General features: G+C 46.7%; 1 protein-coding gene across 2 annotated transcripts in view; it reads right to left on the reverse strand.

Annotated features, from left to right (window-relative positions):
• Positions 1-2,428: 2,428 nt before the first annotated feature.
• Positions 2,429-21,385, reverse strand: part of kaznb (kazrin, periplakin interacting protein b) — a 68,220-nt gene continuing 49,263 nt past the window's right edge. The window contains exons 4-9 of one of the 2 annotated variants that reach the window (XM_056273606.1): positions 10,249-10,440; positions 6,534-6,670; positions 6,079-6,249; positions 5,100-5,280; positions 4,126-4,259; positions 2,429-3,062 (exon numbers count right to left, since the gene is read on the reverse strand). In XM_056273606.1, the coding sequence (XP_056129581.1) occupies positions 2,892-3,062; positions 4,126-4,259; positions 5,100-5,280; positions 6,079-6,249; positions 6,534-6,670; positions 10,249-10,440 (986 nt within the window). In that variant the 3' untranslated portion in view covers positions 2,429-2,891. Of the gene's footprint in view, positions 3,099-4,125; positions 4,260-5,099; positions 5,281-6,078; positions 6,250-6,533; positions 6,671-10,248; positions 10,441-21,385 lie in introns of both variants that reach the window. The other variant, XM_056273605.1, reaches the window with a different exon arrangement.

Raw genomic sequence — 21,385 nt, forward strand, 5'->3', positions numbered from 1 at the left:
ATATCACAAAACATTAAACAGAGATAGTCTTTTGTTGTTAACCACAGATGCGGGGGATGAGGGGAGGTCGTATATGCAAAGCAAAACGATCAACAACCAAAGAAAACAAAGGGCCGTGCATTCGTGATGCGAGGGAAGAAGACTTGGCACAGCGGGGGGGGGGGGGGGTCGGGGAGGGTACATGAGGAAACACAGGATGATGGGAAATTGTTAATTTCTGTTGCACAATGGACTCTAACCAAAGCTTGCATGGGTGTTTATGCGGGTGTCTTAATGCACATTCCTACTGGATGCGTCATCTCGGCACGCGTCAGACTGTCAGAGGAACGGATCGGTGACGCAAGCAGTCCTGCGAGGCTGGTTTCTAGTTCTCGCCCTGTCAGAAAGGCACATAGGCGCCTGTTTCTCAAAGCTCAACTTTTAACCGTTGGCACTTGTGTATGGCCATCCCGATACCATTTAAAAGACACGTGAACTGTGCATGGATATATGATTTCCGGCAATTTTTTTTTCGTGTTCAGAATTAAACTTGTCTTATGGTGGAGGACTGGTTTTCAAGCCACCAGAGGTGCCGCCGGTTAGTTAATGGGAAAAGTAATATGATAATCATTATGATATTATTGTCTTGGATCCACGTACTTTGCATTACCATCAAATATTCTGGCGCTGAGATCATACATAATCAATAATCCGGTCACACGTTATCGACATTCGTACCTCCCAAAAAAGCAATGAAATTTACTATTTTCCACCAAATGTGTATCCCCCCCCCCACGTTAAATAGCAAATTGAGTTTTGTTGTGCAAATGGAGTAATTTCGAGGTTATTCAGCGACGATACCGATGGTAGTCGGCGGTGAAATGGGACGCCAGATAACGTCTGTCCCACTTCACAATAGCAAACGTCGGCTCCGGACCGACTTATTGGTGACATCGCTATTCTAGGAGAGTTGCTCCTGACAAGCCCGTCGAGTCAGGGTAGTATCTCATGAGGAGTCGAGCTCTCTTGAGCCCCTCATTTACAGTGTATTTGATATATATATATATATATATGTATATATATATATACACTACCGTTCAAAAGTTTGGGATCACCCAAACAATTTCGTGTTTTCCATGAAAAGTCACACTTATTCACCACCATATGTTGTGAAATGAATAGAAAATAGAGTCAAGACATTGACAAGGTTAGAAATAATGATTTGTATTTGAAATAAGATTTTTTTTACATCAAACTTTGCTTTCGTCAAAGAATCCTCCATTTGCAGCAATTACAGCATTGCAGACCTTTGGCATTCTAGCTGTTAATTTGTTGAGGTAATCTGGAGAAATTGCACCCCACGCTTCCAGAAGCAGCTCCCACAAGTTGGATTGGTTGGATGGGCACTTCTTTGAGCAGATTGAGTTTCTGGAGCATCACATTTGTGGGGTCAATTAAATGCTCAAAATGGCCAGAAAAAGAGAACTTTCATCTGAAACTCGACAGTCTATTCTTGTTCTTAGAAATGAAGGCTATTCCATGCGAGAAATTGCTAAGAAATTGAAGATTTCCTACACCGGTGTGTACTACTCCCTTCAGAGGACAGCACAAACAGGCTCTAACAGGTACTATTTAATGAAGATGCCAGTTGGGGACCTGTGAGGCGTCTGTTTCTCAAACTAGAGACTCTAATGTACTTATCTTCTTGCTCAGTTGTGCAACGCGGCCTCCCACTTCTTTTTCTACTCTGGTTAGAGCCTGTTTGTGCTGTCCTCTGAAGGGAGTAGTACACACCGGTGTAGGAAATCTTCAATTTCTTAGCAATTTCTCGCATGGAATAGCCTTCATTTCTAAGAACAAGAATAGACTGTCGAGTTTCAGATGAAAGTTCTCTTTTTCTGGCCATTTTGAGCGTTTAATTGACCCCACAAATGTGTTGCTCCAGAAACTCAATCTGCTCAAAGAAGTGCCCATCCAACCAATCCAACTTGTGGGAGCTGCTTCTGGAAGCGTGGGGTGCAATTTCTCCAGATTACCTCAACAAATTAACAGCTAGAATGCCAAAGGTCTGCAATGCTGTAATTGCTGCAAATGGAGGATTCTTTGACGAAAGCAAGGTTTGATGTAAAAAAAATCTTATTTCAAATACAAATCATTATTTCTAACCTTGTCAATGTCTTGACTCTATTTTCTATTCATTTCACAACATATGGTGGTGAATAAGTGTGACTTTTCATGGAAAACACAAAATTGTTTGGGTGATCCCAAACTTTTGAACGGTAGTGTATATATATATGTGTATATATATATATATATATATATATATATATATATATATATATATAAATTTGCCACCTACGATTGAGAATAATGAGCATTTAGGAAAATAATGTCCAGAAGCATGGCAAAAGAACCTGTATGTCATCAGAGCATTTACAAACACTAGTTGCACAATAACTCCTATTTACATATGCACAGCAGTCCTTCAAGTCTCCAGTTATATAAAAAGTACATTAAGACATTTGAAAGATACAGCATAAACATGTCTACACATTATAACCCCATGTATATATTTATATGCATGTAAACATATATACATATGCATACATGTACATCTATAAATATATATCTAATTTACAAACATACATTTTGATGATAATATACATTTCTGGGGATAGCAGTCTTTCTCGGGGGGTTTGATTTTGGGACACATGCACACATTCGTACACGCACACACACACATGCACACAGATACTCACACATACACTCATGCGTATACACTTCCCCTCGTCTCCCATCTTTCTCAAGCCAAAATACTCTTTGCACTTGCACACGCACACACGCACGCACGCACGCACACACACACACACACACACACACACACACACACACACACACACACACACAGAGCATCACCAGTCGGCATCCTCCTCTATGTAATAATCAGGGGTAGTTGTACCATCAAACAGGCCCGGGTCCAGGGACTTGCGCTGCTTCCCCCGGGTGAAGACCCGTGACAGTGATCCCAGAGTCATCTTATCCTTCTTTTTTTTACGCTTCTGGTCCTCCAGGTCCTCCATGGACTGCACCAGGCAAAAGAAGGGAGAAGCGATGATTAGCTGTGGAAACATGACAAGCTGCTACAGTCCCGGAGACTACCTGTGGAGCTATTCCTAGCAGACATTTAACCAATTTAGATCCCAGGAACACAATTTGAAACGGAAACACACGAGTCAGCTGCTGCTTCAGGACTTTCCCCACCACTGAAACACAGAGTCCAACCTGGGGTATGGCTATCGCCGCTGCAGTATTTGTTGATGAGGCTCTTTTAGTTGCTTTTCTGCCCACCTAACTTCACTTTTTCAAACTCACTTATTCTCCCCCAATTGTATTTGGCCAATTACCCCACTCCTCCAAGCCATCCCGGTCGCTGCTCCACCCCCTCTGCCGATCAAGGGAAGGCTGCAGACTACCACATGCCTCCTCCGATACACGTGGAGTCGCCAGCCACTTCTTTTTACCTGACGGTGAGGAGTTTCACCAGGGGGACATAGCGCGTGGGAGGATCACGCTATTCCCCCCAGTCCCCCCCCCCCAAAAAAAAAACAAAAAACAGGTGCTCTGACCGACCAGAGGAGGCGCTACTGCAGTGACCAGGACACATACCCACATCTGGCTTCCCACCCGCAGACCAAGCCGGAGGTAACACGGGGATTTGAACTGGCGATCCCCGTGTTGGTAGGCAACGGAACAGACCGCCACGCCACCCGGACACAAAACTCACTTATTCTGTTGTATTAAGGCACACATGCTGTATGAGTGCGATGAATCCTTTCTGAGCAAAGTCCTATGCAACAGCTTTTCTAGCACCATCAAAAAGCGGTGATAGAAAATAATCACAAAAGGACGTTTGTTTTCATGCAGATCTCCAGCACTGTCGAGTCATCTCAGCGCAACACAAAATGACACAACAACCATCACCACCACCACCACCACTGCCAGACTCCACAAGCACGGGCAGGCCAACAACCAGCGGACCCACATGACAGAGAGACACATGCACAGGGGAAGACACAAAGCAGGAGGGTACTTAGAGAGAATTGCGGAGGCTTGATTACTTGGTCGAGGGGGCCAGGCAGCTCTTACATTGCAGAGGGAGTGGGTCCGGTGGCGAGGGGAGTTGATGTCGCTGGGCGTGGAGGAGCGGTCCCCGTCTGCCGCCGAGGCGTCAGAGATGACAGAGGGCTGGCGTGAGTGGCAGGGACTGAGCCTGACCACAGCTGGAGTTGGTGTAATCACACAAACACACACACACACACACACACACACACATGCGCATACATGCAGTCACACAAGGAACCACACAGGTCGCAAAGATGCCCACAGTCAGTCTCAGAGACTTCTGGAAAACCCTCTGTTAGTAAATTGTGTTTGTAAGGTTGCCAACTCCCACTAATGAAAATAATTCAAATGATAAAAAGTACAGGATGAGGGGGGTGGAGGGGTTATTTTCTGGTAATCTTGTTGGCACATATACTTGGAATAGTATTAAATGTACTGTAGGATTACAAATTAAGTTTGACTTTAAAATGACATGGTGACATTGTATTAATATTATCATTATCAGTATTATTATCATCGGTTGTCATAGTAATAGTACTACATCCTTCAAATCAGAATGGATTGCCACAAAAATGTGCCATATGTTTGCAGCAATGCTACGACTTATGGACAATGTGTGTCAGTGTATGTCTGAGAGAGAGAGAGAGAGAGCGAGAGAGAGAGAGAGAGAGAGAGAGAGAGAGAGAGGTGTTGTTGTTGCTGTTATTATAATCATTGTTGTGTTGTGCTGTTGGTTTACATGCTTTGGCAATATGTACACAAATGTATGTCATGCCAATAAGGCAAATATTGGATTGAATTGAATTGAATTGAGAGAGCGAGAGAGAGAGAGAGAGAGAGAGAGAGAGAGAGAGAGAGAGAGAGAGAGAGAGAGAGAGAGAGCTGCATTCTCTGTCTGGGGGTAGTGGGACATTGCTGGTTGGCAACCTTACGGCAGGGCAACACCAAGCAAATTAGAGACAGGAAGTCGGAGGGTTAGCGGGGCTGGATGTACCTACCCTGTCTGTCTGTAGTGTGTCCGTGGTAGAGGGTCTGTTGGCTCTGACGGATGGCTGCTGTGAGCGGCAGGTCAGCCTGCATCACCCACTCCTGACTGCCGTTCACCACGGGCTCTGAGGGCATGGCCAGGGAGTGACGCTTCGGCACATCCTTGGTCAGGGTGGCAAGAGACTGCTTCGCCTGGGTTGCACACAAAACAACACACAATTACACAACTGCAGCTTTTAAAGCTGTAGATGGACATGAACGCGTACTGGTTTTGTACTTATGGATATACAAATGCATGTACACATGGATCAATTTATTTGCAGATAGAATAGGTGTAGAAGAGTAGAGAGTTCCTGTTGGATAAGAAAATGTTACTAGAAATGTCTTGCAATAAACATTACGAGACCTAAAACAACATTAAATAACGTGGAAAGTTTGTCTTTTTTTTTGCAGTGTGCAGTACTATCCCGCAGTAATGACAGAAATAATACTAATCTTATGGATAATCGTAGTTATGAGTACATGAGAAGTAACAGATACTAGCAGGAGTAGGATTGTATTGTGGATATTTTTATGTCTCTCTTTTGCCTCCCAGAAATAAGACCAGAAATAGCTCTGAGCCTAAGAGACCGCCCTAGTGTGAGAATGACTGGTTGGTTGTGACTGGTGGGGGGGGGGGGAGTTAATGACAAACAGACTGACGACTGTTTATCTGCAGGAAATCAACAATAACTCAGGGGAACGCATGAATTCTTCTCCGCCCATGAGGAAAATTAATGCTTTGCGAGCAGGAAGGGAGATATGACAGCTTGCCTTTGAAAGTTTTTATGCAACCTTAGGTTTGTGTGGGTGATCTGAGTACATAGGCACCCAACCCGTATCTACCGGTATCTGTTTATTTGCACGTGCACGGCGGATATCGGAGACTGAAGCGACGCCATCGGCTTCTGGCTGTTTCGAAGGTGCAACGGCGTGCATTGTGTGGCTTACCATGGTGAGCTCGGCCTCCAGCTCTTTGATTCGGTTCTCCTTCATGTCCAGGTGAGAGCGCAGGATGTTGGCCTGCTCCGTGGCCTCTTTGGTCTGCCTCCTCAGGTCCCACTTCTCCCTCTCCAGCATGTCCTTCTCCTTTGCCAGGGCTTTCACTGCATCCTCACTTTCCTGGGGCAACAAAACACATGCAGACTCTGCCATACAATCTGATGAGAGCAAAGCGCTCCTCCCTATGATCAATGGGCCTCCAGATCCAGCACTCCAAGGAGATCTTGCAGCAATCTCTCCGTCTTTTACTCATTTACAAACGTGTCATCTCTTTCATTATTTAGTCCCAGACTTGACACAGGGTCAGGAAGGGCTTGTGATAAGGTGGTGAGGAACACCTGCTTCAAAAGAGAGTGCTGTGGCAACAGATGGCGGCACCGGCTCTGTTAAGATATAGTTCTTACCTTTCGGTGCTGGTCGTAGTTACGTATGAAGTCTCGCAGCTGTTCCTCTCTGCTCTCAAGTGTGGCGTACAGCTGCTGCATCTGATTCACCAGGTCCGCCTTCTCCACCTTCAGACGCTTACGATCGGCTTTCATCGCTGGAACGCAAAGCGGCGCACATTTGAAAAGATGCCCGACAGCACCAGCAAAAGAGATGCTCTGCTGCATCTGAAGCTGAAGCTACGGTTGTGCAGTTACAGCTGAAAGCCACTGAGTAGCGCTGCCTTCCACCTGGGGAAGGTGGTGGTTGTGGGGGGGGGGGGGTTTGCTTTTCCCAATGAAGCAGACCAGAGGTGAATTGACCTTTCGCAAAGTCCCGCCCCCCTTAGTTACTGTTGCTATGCCCATCAAGCATTTCAGAACTATCCAGGAAGTAGCCGGAAAACACCAAAACATGAAGGAAGAAATCAGCGCATTGTGTGGGTAAAAGTAACAGTAATAATACGTTAGCTGTATTAGCTATCAATAATAGCTAGTAGCAAGCTTAGCTAGGAGCAGACAGGTATTTTTGTTGATTTTGGATGGATTAAGCTGGCCATGGGGTCTGCTATACTGCGAAATCTATTGCCGACATTGCGCTCCTTGCGTTCTGGGTTTCGGGAAGGGAAAGAAAATTACACCCCCTCCAAACTTTTCAGATATCTAGAATCCGATTTGCAGATCCCATAGGCACACTGTTTCAGCATTGTGTTGTGTGTTTGAAAGCTTGACGGACCGTTGCTAAGGTAGGATTGGACAAGCACCGTTCTGGGGCGGTACTTTGCGAAAGGTCAATTGTGTAATCTTCTCAGAAATAAGTTTCATAGTGACACTTTCTCATCCACAGATGGTAAGGCTCGGGCCCGGGGACCGTATTCATATTAATCTCACCCAGGACCGCTCTGTGCTGGTCTCTACGTAATTTACCTGTTTACAGAAACAAGACGCAACAGATGATAATACATGAAAAACTAAAATTGTTCCCATGAGGCTCTCGGATCACCAGAAAAGAGCGAGCCCGTGCTTTACATAACCGCCAAACATGTCAGTCAGTCAACATTCCCCATGTAGAGGCTGTGCTATCCATCCACCTCGCATACTTTCTCATGCAGTTACACAACAGTCATGAGTTCACCAGCATGCTGTCTGTCAGCCACTTGTTACCCTCATAGCTGAGTAAGAAACCACGAAAGAGGAAGCGCTGGCTGTGCGCGCATGGGTTAGTTTGTGTGCACGCCCGCATTTTTGTGTGTGTTTGTGTGTGTATGTAAAGAGACCCAGAGTGCATGACAGTTGTTGAGATGCAAATGTACCCGTATCCAGTGTGTGCATACCTGCATGCATTTTGTTGTTTGTTTTTTTTGGGGGGGGGGGGGTATGGGGGATTTCATAATCAAATGCTCTTTTCACATCAAATGCTCTTTTTAGGACCCTAAAAATATAAAGTGTTTGACGTGACTACTATAATTTTGCTGTTGAATATTGGATGTTTGGCTGGTGCTGTTTTCATAACACAAACCAAGCCTGATGATATTTTAATGAAAGACACTCGTGTGCCACATAAACAGCATTGCATTCTGATCCACACCAATAGCACATGCAAATCGCAAAGCCAAATTTCTATGCCAGTCTTTTTGACTCTAAAATTAAATGGAAAGGAAGCCTGGGCCAACTTGGCTGCTCATCAGGGGTGACACTGGTGTCTAAGACCAAAAAAAATAAAATAATTATATATATACACAAACACACACACACACACAAACAGATGAGCACTGATGAGCCAAAACATTATGACCACTCACAGGTAAACCGAATAACGTTGATCATTTCCAAACAAGGTCACGGGTCAAGCTCTGGGTAGGTTAGCTGGTAGTCCACATGTTGGATGCAGGAGAAATGGGCAGGAGTAAAGACCTGAGTGACTTTGACAAGGGCCAGATTGTTATGGCCAGATGACTGGGTCAGAGTATCTCTAAAACGGCAAGACTTGTGGGGTGCTCCCAGTCAGCAGTAGTGAGTCCCTACTGACAGTAGTCCGAGGAGGGACAAACCACAAACCAGCGACAGGGTGTTGGACGCCCAAGGCTCATCGATGCGCGAGGGCAACGAAGGCTATCTCATCTGGTCGGAACCGACAGAAAGTCTGCTGTGGCACAGAAAACTGTAATGATGGTTACGGGAGGACTGTGACACAACACACAATGCATCCCATCGCACCCTGCTGCGTATGGGGCTGCGTAGCCACAGACCGGTCAGAGTGCCCATGATGACCCCTGTCCACCGTTGAAAGTGCCTACAATGGGCACATGAGCATCGAAACTGGATGTTGGAGCAGTAGAAGAAAGGTTGCCTGGTCTGATGAGTCCTGTTTTCTTTTAGATCATGTGGATGGCCGTGTGCATGTACACCATTTACCTGGGGAAGTGACGGCACCAGGATGCATTGTGGGAAGATGACAACCTGGTGGGAGGAGTGTAATACTCTGGGCAATGTTCTGCTAGGTCCAGCCATTCATGTGGACGTCAATTTGACACATAAATGTTCCACCTACCTAAACATCGTTACACACCAGGTACACCCCTTCATGGAAATGGTATTCCCCTGAAGGCAGTGGCCTCTTTCAGCAGGATAATGCGCCCTGCCACACGTCACACATTGTTCAGGAATGGTTTTAGGAACATGATGACGTGTTCAAGGTGTTGTTCTGGCATTCAAATTCTCCAGATCTCAATCCAATTGAGCATCTGTGGGATGTGCTGGACCGACAAGTCCACTCTATGGTGGCTCCACCTCACAACTTACAGGACTTGATGGATCTGCTGCCAATGTTTTGGTGCCAGATACCACAGGACACCTCCAGGTTTCTTGTAGAGTCCACGCCTCGGTGGGTCAGCGCTATTTTGGCAGCACACGGAGGACCGACAGCACATCGGGCAGGTAGTCATAATGTTTTGGCTCATCGCTGTATATATTTACACCGAGTGAGTGAAATCTTGGACACATATTTCATTTGTTCAAATTAGTTATATTTCAATCATTTGCAGCATTGCTCTGGATGTGACCTAAGAAATGCAATTTCAAACTAGATGTGTGTACAACTGTAGCACAACCTTGCTATCGGGACCTGTGGTGGTGTTTTTCTATTACGGTCCTCAGCATCCACAGTGCCGCGTGCTCTCCAGCAGTACTGTGGGTGCTGAGGACTGTAAGAAGTAAGGACGCATCGATACGAAAACTACTGGCCGATACCGATGTCCAGTTACTCAGAAGAACATCATCCGATGTCAGTACTGATACCAGGTTGTTCTGCTTTCCATAAGTTGCGTGTTCAATTGTTAACTCTAAAAAGCATGATTTTAATTCCACACTTGTAATGCAACAAAGTTATATATTTATTTATTCTTTGACATTTCTAAGCGTTCAATTTAACTTTAAGTGCACTCCCCCGAAGATAAAGTGCAATTATTTTGCATTGGATTACACACTATACACTCAAATGAGAAAGAAATGTGTATCTGTTTTTCTTTTTGATTGACGGGATATAATCAGAGCTGACCATTGGCTGTTTCTAAACAACCAGCTTATGACCGATTCTGCAAATTTTAGGCTTTATCGGATGATACCGATTATTGGCCGATACATCGATACATCCCTTGGACTCAGAGATAACAGCTGGGGGTCTTTATGGGGTCCTGACCTTGCAATGCCTCCTTGGCCCGGTCCAGCTCCTGCTCCTTTTCGCCCAGCTGGACTCGGAGCTCGGTAGCAGAGAGCACATTGGCAGAGCGGCCACCCTGGGTCTCCTCCAGGTCCTTACTCAGCATGTCCTTCATCTGTCTCAGCAGGTGCACCTCCTCCTGAAGCTGGACCACCTCCTCACGCAACAGCACTGAAGGAAAGAAGGAGTTGAACAAAGAGAGATTAACGAGGGAGAGGGATGCCAGATGAGCAAGGGAAGCGAGAAACGGGGAGAAAATCAAAGGAGAGGAAAGGGGAAGGGAAAGGAAGGGAAGGGAAGGAGGAAGGCAAATAAGCTGAAGGAAAAAGAAAAAAAAATGAGATAGGAAGGAGGTAAAAAAAGAGAGAAGAGGGTAGAAGCAGCAGGAGCGACTCAAATAAAATGTGAGATGCCAGCGAATCCAAGAGGGAGGGTGCGAGTATGAAGCGTATGATCATAATTAGTCGGATCAACACTTCTTTTTTTTTTTTCAAGATGGAGACACACAAAAAATTTTGCTAGCTAGGGATGCACAGAGTGCTATTTGGCCTAGTGAACTATCCCTCATTCCAACCCCAATCCTGAATACATGGAGGTCATGAGGAGTGGGCAGGCATCAGCGGGACGGTAGTAATCACTGACAGCTGGAACGTGGGGCTCAAACCTTAGTACCCCCCGGTTCTCTGCCATGCCCAAACATCTGTCAGAGACCCACAGCCTGTAGGGAGACTAGAGCTCTAAACGACTAACCTGCTTTCATGTACCTGGGCAAGGCACTTCAACTGAAGCTTCAATGGCCCCTTTTTTTAGCAGTGGGGTCTGTGATGCTACCAAAGCCTTCGCAGGAAACTGAGGACGAAACTACATCTTCCATTGTAATCATGGAGGAAAAGAAAACAACACTGCTTTATCTTCAGTGTTAGTCACAGTAGTTCTCATGAAGCAGATGCAAACTAGCGCTCCTTGTTTCTGATAACCAAGCTCTGAGTCACTACAGGATGCTGAGCAAAGCTTTCCTCTCCGTGGGGTTGTTCCACATTACATCTCCGCCAGTCTGGGTGAAGGCCTGGGACCCGTTGAGCACGTCACTGAGGGACTGCGAACGCGAGTGTGATCCCAACACCAGTGGTACCATCTGCCAGGGGGCACTGCACTCGGTCAAACCAATTATCTGCTGTGATCCGGGCGCTCAACCTTTGGGTACAGAGTAGATCAGCAGACAGAGTCGCGCAAACACATCGGGATCAGGCGGTCTTATCCCATCAAATATCACCAGGACACACTCGGCATGCACGCCTTAACACTCTCTAACAACACACAGACACACACACACATGCACACAGCAGGTGTCTCGGAGAAGGAGATATAAACAGGGAGTTTCGACAAGACTTAGGACAAAAGCTGGCAGGGCTACAAGGCGAGCGAGAGACAGCAGTTTGACAAGACTCAATACAATACTGGCAACACAAGCGGGAGATGTGCTCCTCCGCTCTGTGTTTTCCATCCCCGGCTCGAGCACCTCCCCACCCTCTGGGACAACAGGCCTATCAACAGCAGCAGGAAACTAAGGAAACGGCATGGAGGAGCTCAGACAGAACTGGTGGGAAGAAATTGATTTGACCGGGGTTGTATTCGGTCCATTATGGACACATTTACCGAGCTGACAGAAAAGGTAGAACGGTTTAAAATTACCAGCATAACCTGCGCGATTTTGAGACTAAACGTGACTGGTTGAGCGAGACTTCATTCACAGCTGGGTTTTGTTTCCAAGACATAACAAAAACCAGAGAGTGAATTGTCCCAATGATTTATATACGAGCTTTCTTACCAAAGAATGCAGCGTTTTTAATGACAGGAGGAAACACATCCGAGCTGGCAAACTGGTAGTTCTTCAACCTCTGGCATTGGATCACTTGTTGAAAGGTGAAAAGGTTGACAATTCCTAACAATTGTGCAAGCTAGGACAGCAGCATGTGTGTGTGTGTGTGTGTGTGTGCATGTGTGTGTAGGCAAGTCAAATAGAAGAAAAAGTGGTACGTGCTTGTAAGTGCATGCAAATCTCTGTGTCTGAAATTGCCAACTGCTGTGTATGTGAGAGCAGGTGCGAGTGAAACACAAAGATGGCAGGTTTGTGTGTGTTTGTGTGTGTGTGTGTATGCATGTGTGTGTTTGTATCTGAGGAGGTCTCCCCAGGCCTGCAGCCAGAAGGCGCGAGACTGCAGCAGCAGCGATAAGACAGGAAGGGACAGCCCATCAGTCGCTGTCGACTCAGAACCGGGGAGACACACTGAGCCGCTCTGTTTTACATGTGGCAAAAATAGTCTGCATCCCGAGAGAGCAATCTTTCACGGCCTTCTTGAAGCCTAAATCCGCTTATTCACCTGTTTAGGCACTCGTGCTATTTGTCGCAGGGAGCCCAGCTGCCACTTTCGATGACTATGTAGAGCCAGCGAGGACAGGAGCATGACTTCTGAGGCGCCTCGCATCCTAAGAATCTTCTTTAAGTCTGAATTATGAATTGTTAAAATTCAACTGCCCTCGCTGTAATGTAAAGACAACCCCTAATGGTCCCTGGCTACCATCCTGGCACCATCTGCAGCTCTGCTTTGCAGAAGCTGTCATGTAGTCATGTAGTCCACTTTTCCACCGATTTCTTTTTTTTATTAATAACTTAAATGTGCTTTATTATGCTATCAAACTTTATTACGACAGCCTGTTGTGCATTTGTCCATTGTCATTCATACTTGATTTGGACATAATGTTAAGCCCGTTTAAAACGAGAGACCGTGTCTCTGAATGTATCGCGCTGAGAATGGCGCCTGAAGGAACCGGTTGCAACTGCATTTATAGGATGCAGTTGCAACCGGTTATGTAAAGAGAAGCAGTCAACATCATGTGTCCCATAAATGCAATTTCCATCAACACCCCCCCCCAACACACACACACACACAGCCATACATGTTCCAGCTCATTCAAAATAATCGTTTCTTCTTTTTACGTTCCCTTTCAGCAAAGTCGGGATGCAAAAAAAAAATAAAAAATCAAGGCATGGAAAAGTAACCTTACAGAATCCCCTCCAGATATCTGAACATATGTGGATAAACCTGTTTGCAGCGGCGCTGAGAGAAAAGCTGCCAAACTGTACACTGAATGGAGTCAAAGCCTCACAAAGGGCAGTGCCGGGGACAACCACACACCTCCACATCAACCACATCAATACCTGTTATATACAATGTAACTTAGCATTTAAAAAGATACATTAGATGCAAAGTCATATCGACCATACTCAGTGGTGTGTGTGTGTTGCTGTTATCTAGTGCCGACTGTATAATGATCTTAGCTAAACGATTAGATTCCTTCAGCCTCCCATTAGAGTCATTCAAATCCACTGGACAGGTACCAGGTCTTCCCTCACTCTCCCCCCCCCCCCTTTCTCCCTCACACACACACACACACACACACACACGCGCACACACAGATTTGTATAGGAGAGCCTAAGTGGCTGCTGCCTGCTGCCTAGGCTAGGGAGCAGTCTGAGGCCTGGGTGCTGCTGTCGGTGAGGTGCAGCCAGCGGCCGGAACTCGTCACTTCTGACATCTTAAGAAGGACGCTAAACATATTATTGAGTTAACGCCAGCGAACTGTTCAGCCCCTCGGAGTTATGACATGCACGGCTGTCTGTCATCTTCTCATCCAGGCCGACTGTTCAGTTCTGCGTAGTTTACTGTAGCTCAGCTGTATTTGTCCAAGACACCGCTGAAGGCAACGAGGGTCCCCCTCCCCTAATCTCTCAGGAAGCTTCCAACAGGGCAGCGAGGTCACACACACATTTACACCTTCACTGTGTAAACAAACGGTGCTGTCTGAATTGTTGTCTCACAGGAATGTATTTACAACCATTAAGTCCAATTTGTATGTATAAGTAGGGTTATTAAATCAAATTTAACTCATGTCATGTTGGAAACTGGGTGATTTGCCTTTCAAGCATATATTCAGTCTTATAAGCTGAATGTGTTCGGCTATGTTTCTTGATTGTATTTGCACGGCGTTAATTGCTCATCACTTGCAGCAAAAAGAAAAAAAAGAGGTCATGGCAAACGAGGAGGCAAAATATGGAAAGCCGTTTGACCACATACAATGTGCCGAATTTCACGCTTGTCTATTTACTTTCTCACCGGTTGCGTTATCCTTGCAACCCGACCGCCATATCCGTCAGCAACTTTGACCCGGCAAAAGACTATTTACATGATCGCTCACACACACACACACACACACACACACACACACACACACACACACACACACACACACACACACACACACACACACACACACACACACACACACACACACACACACACACACACACACACACACTGCGGGGTCCTCTGTGGCTGGCTGACATGCAGGTCTGGGCAGCATGAATGGGTGCTCAGTCTTGTTGAACCGCTTTGATGACTACAGAACAAATATGTTAGTCAGCTACTGGAAGAGCAGCAGCTTATTAAAGACACGGGCTTTCATGTCTGTCTCAGCTGGCCATTGGGTGAGACTCAGAGACTGCTAGAACATTACAAAAAGCTCTGCCATAAAAGTGCATTGATCCTAAATGATCTATGTTGTGCGTCTGTGCCCCCCCCCCCGAATTACACGTGCTGTACAGTATATAGATCACAGGGCAGGGAGGGATTTGTATTCAGACAACAGCATTCAGAGGGAATGCGCATGTAATCTCGCAATATGCTAAAAAAAAAATCCCACAATCCTTGGTCTACCATTTGATTGTCAGTTCCCAGAATAATCTGGAAATAGAGCATGGAGGTATTTTGGCTCCTTGCATAGCCTGGTCTCATCTGCTGCATTTTCCCACACTGTTTTTGTTCATCCCTGGTGGCTCTGATGGTGCCGGGGCCCCAGCAATGATATGCCGTCTATTGGTTAGATGGGCAGGATGGGAGGAGGGGGGTTCAGGGGGGAACTGGCGCTAGGGGATGAAAAGCAAAGATGACTTGCTTAAGACTGTGCAGGGAGGCATTTCTGCTGTAGCACTGCAGGCACTGTTTCTGGTGGAGCTCGCCAGCAAAGCAATGTCACCATTTCACAGAACAAGTCTCTCACAAGTCACAACTGCGGAAAATATTCAAATGTGAACTCGATCAGGAAATGTAGCGCAATGTTTTGCATGTGTGTAAAACCATGCAACATGTCATAGATGTATATATACCACGGATGCTGGGAAGGTTCAAGGCTTTGCCTGCATGCAATTCTGTTTGTATGAGTGAAGCCACTATATGTTTAATCGGAAAACATCATTCAAACGCCGCATATGTTATTCTTTTGGATGAATTATTTTCAAAACCTGATCAGACGCCGCCGCCGTGTCAAACAACAACAGACATCAGGGCTGCTTCTTAGATAACAGCAGTGCATCTGAATAAAACAGGTTGAGTGATGACGTGAGTTGTTCTGCAGGGGTCCGAGCCTCCACGTCTCTGTAAGCACATGCCGGCCTGATAACATGCGACCTCCTCCTCCTCCTCCTCCTCCTCCTCCTCCTCCTCCTCCTCCTCATCTCAATGACTCGGTAATGCATGATCTCATGAATTTCACATCTCTGCGTCTGAACTGTCGACAAATGCCAAATCCCGGGTCAGAAATCACCCTGGCATTGGCCCGTCATCCTCCCGTCAATAAATCAGCGTTAATTCCTTTCAACTGCACCGTGTAGTCAAGCGCCCGAATTCATCTTTCAATTATTTTGCCCCGCACAATAATAACGATAGGTCCCTTACATCATCCTGCGGTCATTCGCTGGGCCGGGCTCAAGATGTTTCTGCCCTTAGGCAGAAATATCCAGAAAACCTCGCCCCCCCCGACTCAATACCAAACATCTGAAGGTTGGAAAAGTGGCTTAGAAGACGTTTTCTACCATGTTTCTACCGCGTACCTGTCTTACCGTGTCACTATCAATGTTTAATGCCCCTCTGCCTCATGCGCGCTAATCGCCTGGTTTGTGTCCTGTTGTTGTTTACAACCTCAGACAAACAAACAAACAAAAACTCCACCAAAAAAATAAAAAAATAAAGAGTATATAATTGGTGTAGAGTAACAGGGACACCTTATGAGGCGCTTGCATAAAGTTAGCCTTTTCTGGTGTTGACTCATCAGGTGGTGAAACGTGGCTTTCCCAACCAACGCTGACAATGGCAGAAACCGGGGAGAACAGTGACCGCAGCAGAAGCAAGTCATCGTCCCGGTGCTTACACTCACATTTTATTTTATTTTTTTGGGGATTTTTTTCCTCCCTTTTTCTCCCCAGTTGTAGCCAGCCGATTCCCCCACTCTTCCGAGCCATCCCGGTCGCTGCTCCACCCGCCTCTGCCGATCCGGGGAGGGCTGCAGACTACCACATGCCTCCCCCGATACATGTGGAGTCGCCAGCCGTTTTTTTAACCTGACAGTGAGGAGTTTCACCTGGGGGGCGTAGCCCCCAGTCCCCCCCCGAACAGGCGCTCTGGTGGGTCGGAGCGCCTGTTCGCTGTGCAGTCTAGAGGTGCTAGTGCAGCAACCAGGACACATACCCACATCCGGCTTCCCACCTGCAGACACGGCCAATTGTGTCTGTAGGGACGCCCGACCAAGCGGAGGCAACACGGGGCTTCGAACCGGCGATCCCCATGTTGGTAGGCAACGGAACAGACCGCCATGCCACCCGGACGCCCTTACGCTCACATTTTGACAGCAACCCGCGGTGAGTTGTGAATTCGCTAACATCTCAGTGATCGGTGATGGCCGTGGGCACCCGAGGGTCAAGATCCCAGAGAGCTGACCCTGCCTGCATGGCCGATCCACCTGGCTAACCCTGTCCAACACGTATCGGAGTGCTGTTTGATCGTGTGTCTATGTCATATTCACATTAGCACCTGCAAGAACACTCATTTTCTGATTGGCTAAGGGAAGCCCATTAAATTAGGATAATTGCTAATATGGTATAGTTCAGATAATCTCAATGGAAGATGTAGAAATGAAGAGCAACTACTTTAAGTGTTTCCCGCCAGTAGGCAAACTCTTTTGCAATCATTTTGTACCCCATAAATAAAATCAATTTCAGTAACAGCCTACATTCAGGTATCCCGCTGTTTTTGTTATATTGGGTCCATTTAATGAGGCATTTTTACTATGGGAGTTTATGAAGTTGCCTTGGCGCTGGCAATGACCTTCACTGGGTAGTACTATCGTTATAAATAAAGTATCCTCATCGTCCATAATGCAATGGCTCAGTCCTCGGAGTGGCTACGACCACCTTCTCTGTTTCCACTTTCTCTGTCATCCACCCATCCTCCAGACTCCTGCTAATGGTGAATCGCTGTGTCTGACAAGCTTTTGTGCATGTGTGTGCATGTGTGTGTGTGTGTGTGTGTGTGTGTGTGTGTGTGTGTGTGTGTGTGTTCACAGTCAGCTAAGTCTGTGCTGAACTGTGCTTGGAGCATACGTCTGCTGAGCTCTGGCCCTCACTAATTGCAGCATATAAAGAAGATCAGATGACATTGCCCCGGGAGATGACAGCAGTCTGTCTCAGCTCTTGATCAAACTTATCACGCAGGTACCACAGCAGGACAGACGGGGTGAGGATGAACCAGGATGAACCCCGCTACTTACATATTTAGGGCTGAGCAGCGAACCTCATCCTATTAAAAATCTGCATCGGTTTCAGAGTCCTGCCTGAGACGGTGCCCTCAGGACGGTCGGGGAATCGAAACCCCGTGGGACAAAACAGACTTATTTAAATGAGGATGGCTATCACAACTCAAAACGGGGCATTTACCACAAACGAATACCCGTCCCCGCTCAGCATATCTACTTCAGCCTCCGTGAGAATTACCTTGTTAATAAGAGGGGAGAGAACAAAGCTCGGCTGACGGAGAAACGAGAACGGCTCTCCAGAAATCGGCTCAGATCTCAGGAGAGTGAAGGGTCTTTCAGTAAGACCTCCTAAAACCAAACACAAAATGGCTGTTCAGAGCTGCCTCTGAAGAAACACGCTGTAATCCGTTTGAAAAAACAAAAACAAAAAAAAAACAAAACGAGAAGAATCTGTTCATGTCTCAAGACACAAGGATGTCCCAAATTCAAGTGCTTATGTAAAAGGATAACATCAAATGGACAAATGAAGCAGATAGAGAGCGGGAACGAGAGATACGCCTCGGAAATAGCAAGCGCGTTCATTTCGTCAATGGCTCCCTACCGAGTGTCGGATCACAGAGGATGGGGTTTGGGTGGGTGGGAGATGAAGGCTCCGGAGATTAGGGAGTCTTTTAAAGCAATGAGGGGAACTATATTTAGAGACCATATTGTTTATGTGCGCTATAGTCACATGGAGAACTTGTGCAGTGAATGGTGTGTAGGTTGCAGAGACTGGCGTGGGTTGGAAAAGAGACAAATTTGCCGTACCTCGGATGCTGCCGAGCCTTGATCTTTCACCAAAAAACAGAAAGAGAAAACACTCTATTCCTGATGCATGCAGTCTTCCTGTACATTCTGAATCGTAAAAACACCGTATACGCAGGGGTCGTGTCCCTCCTACTCTGGGTATTACAGAACTTCTAAAATATATATGGGCGTAAGTAATCCGTGGTGTTGGCTCTCAGCTTTACTGACCACTCTATCTGCTGCTTAATGCTAACCCCCTATGCCGGGCGCTGGAAACATCCCTATCTGGTTCAGCGCAGGAGGCACATCTTCCATTACATCCTAATATACATGCTAATGTTTTTATTACACAAATTTGACCTAACATAAGTCCAGGGAGATGGCATGCTAATTTTTTTTTGAGGTTAAATCTCTGTAAAGATTACTAAAGCGCCAACGTGTGTGTGTCAGTATGAGTGTGTTTATGTGTATGTGCAAGTGCGCAAAGCATATGAGTTTTTGTGTATGTGCATGTGTATGCGTGCATGCTCGTGTATGTGTACTTGAGTGTGTATTGCGGCATACTGTATCTGCGGGGAACAGCTTCCATTAATTAATTGGCTGTGGGGTTTACGTTACAACTGAGGTCAATGCAGGGATGCCAAGTGCAGATAGCTGCAACTGATTCACACGTTTATCATAGGCAAATTAGGCTTGCTGCCAGGCATGTGCTTGTGGATGAGTACAGAGGACTTGGAACAGGCTTATTTTGGACCTTTAAGACTACAGTCAATGCCAAGCACAGCAACTTGAATACATTCTTCCTGCAGCTCCATTCATTGAATTCATTGAAATCTCCCACTGTGCGTGGGATCAGCTCAATACTGAGTAAACTGTTGAGATTTTTTTTTTTCCTAGCCAGCGATGCATAAAATGTTATGTGGCCTAGTGAACTATCACTAGTTCCAATCCCTTCTCCTGGATCGCCACCTTTCCATGGTGGAGAAGCTTGCCAATGATCCCAAGAGCTATGCCGTCCGGAGCTTGGCTCCTGGTAGGGTCACCCGAGACGGATGGGGTCAAGGGGGAGGTTCCAACAAAGACTTCAACAGCGGAGCTGGCAGAAGATGTCTCCAGGTCACAAAGGCAGTGAAGGCGGATGAAGCCTGCAACAGAGGGTGGTCTCAAATTGTTTTGGTTCTCCATGCCATTGAACTCTGGCCACTCCCTGCCAAGGACCGTGTGGTGGCTGCAGGTGCATCAGCCACTCTATGTAAAAAGCTGTCATGCACAGGCATCCTCCCATTATGCAGCTCCAGGATCGGCCTCTATGATCACCTAAGGACCCAGAGGGAGGATGGTCATACTCGACCCCATGTAACTGTCGATGATGATGATGACGATGAGTTCCAATACCAATCCTGAGTAAATGGAGGCCATGAGGAGTGGGCAGGCATCAGAGGGATGGTAGTAATCACCAACAGCTGGAATGTGGGGCTGAAACCTTAGTACCATCCAGTCCTCTGCCATGCCCAAACATCTGCCAGAAACACGTAGGCTGTAGGGAAAATAGAGCTCTAAACGACTAACCTGCTTTCATGTACCTGGGCAAGGCACTTCAAATGAAGCTTCAATGGTCCTTTTTTTAGCAGCGGGGTCTGTGATGCTACCAAAGCTTTTACAGGAAACTATGAGGACCTAATTACATTTTCCATTGTAATCATGGAGAAAACCCCGTTGCTTTATTTTCAGTATCAGCCTCGGTAATTCTCGTGTAGAAGATGTAAACTAGCACCTCCCTGTGTCTGATAACCAAGCTCTGACTCACTACAGGATGCTGAGCAAAGCTTTCCTCTCCATGGGGTTGTTCCACGTTACATCTCCGCCAGTCTGGGTGAAGGCCTAGGGCCCGTTGAGCACGTCACTAAGGGACTGCGACTGCAAGTTTGATGCCAACACCAGTGGTACCATCTGTCAGGGGGCACTGCACTCGGTCAAACCAATTATCTTCTGTGATCTGGGCGCTCAACCTTTGGGTACAGAGTAGATCAGCAGACGGAGTCGTGCAAACACATCGGGATCAGGCGGTCTTATCCCATCAAATATCACTAGGACACACTCGGCATGCACGCCTTAACACTCTCTAACAACTCACAATCACAATCACACACACACACACACACACACACACACAGGTATACACTTATAGTTGTAAGGACCTTCATTGATTACATTCATTCCCTAGCCTCTAAACTTACCCTAACCTTAACCCTTACAAACCCAAGTCCATCCATCCATCCATCCATCCATCCATCATCCGAACCATTTATCCTGCTGTCAGGGTCGCGGGGATGCTGGAGCCCATCCGAACAGTCATTGGGCGTCAGGCTGTCAGGCCATCACACAGGGCCAACACACACACACACACACACACACACACACACACACACACACACACACACACACACACACACACACACACACACACACACACACACACACACACACACACACACACACACACACACACACACACACACAGACATATTCATACCTAGGGGCAATTTCAGTATGGCCGATTCACCTGACATACATGTCTTTGGACTGTGGGAGGAAACCCATGCAGAAACGGGGAGAACATGCAAACGCCACACAGAGGACGACCCTGGACAAGCCCCAAGGTTGCACTACCCCGGGGCTCGAACCC

Source organism: Lampris incognitus, chromosome 2 (assembly GCF_029633865.1).
Source record: "Lampris incognitus isolate fLamInc1 chromosome 2, fLamInc1.hap2, whole genome shotgun sequence".
In the NCBI taxonomy this organism is placed as follows: Eukaryota; Metazoa; Chordata; class Actinopteri; order Lampriformes; family Lampridae; genus Lampris; species Lampris incognitus.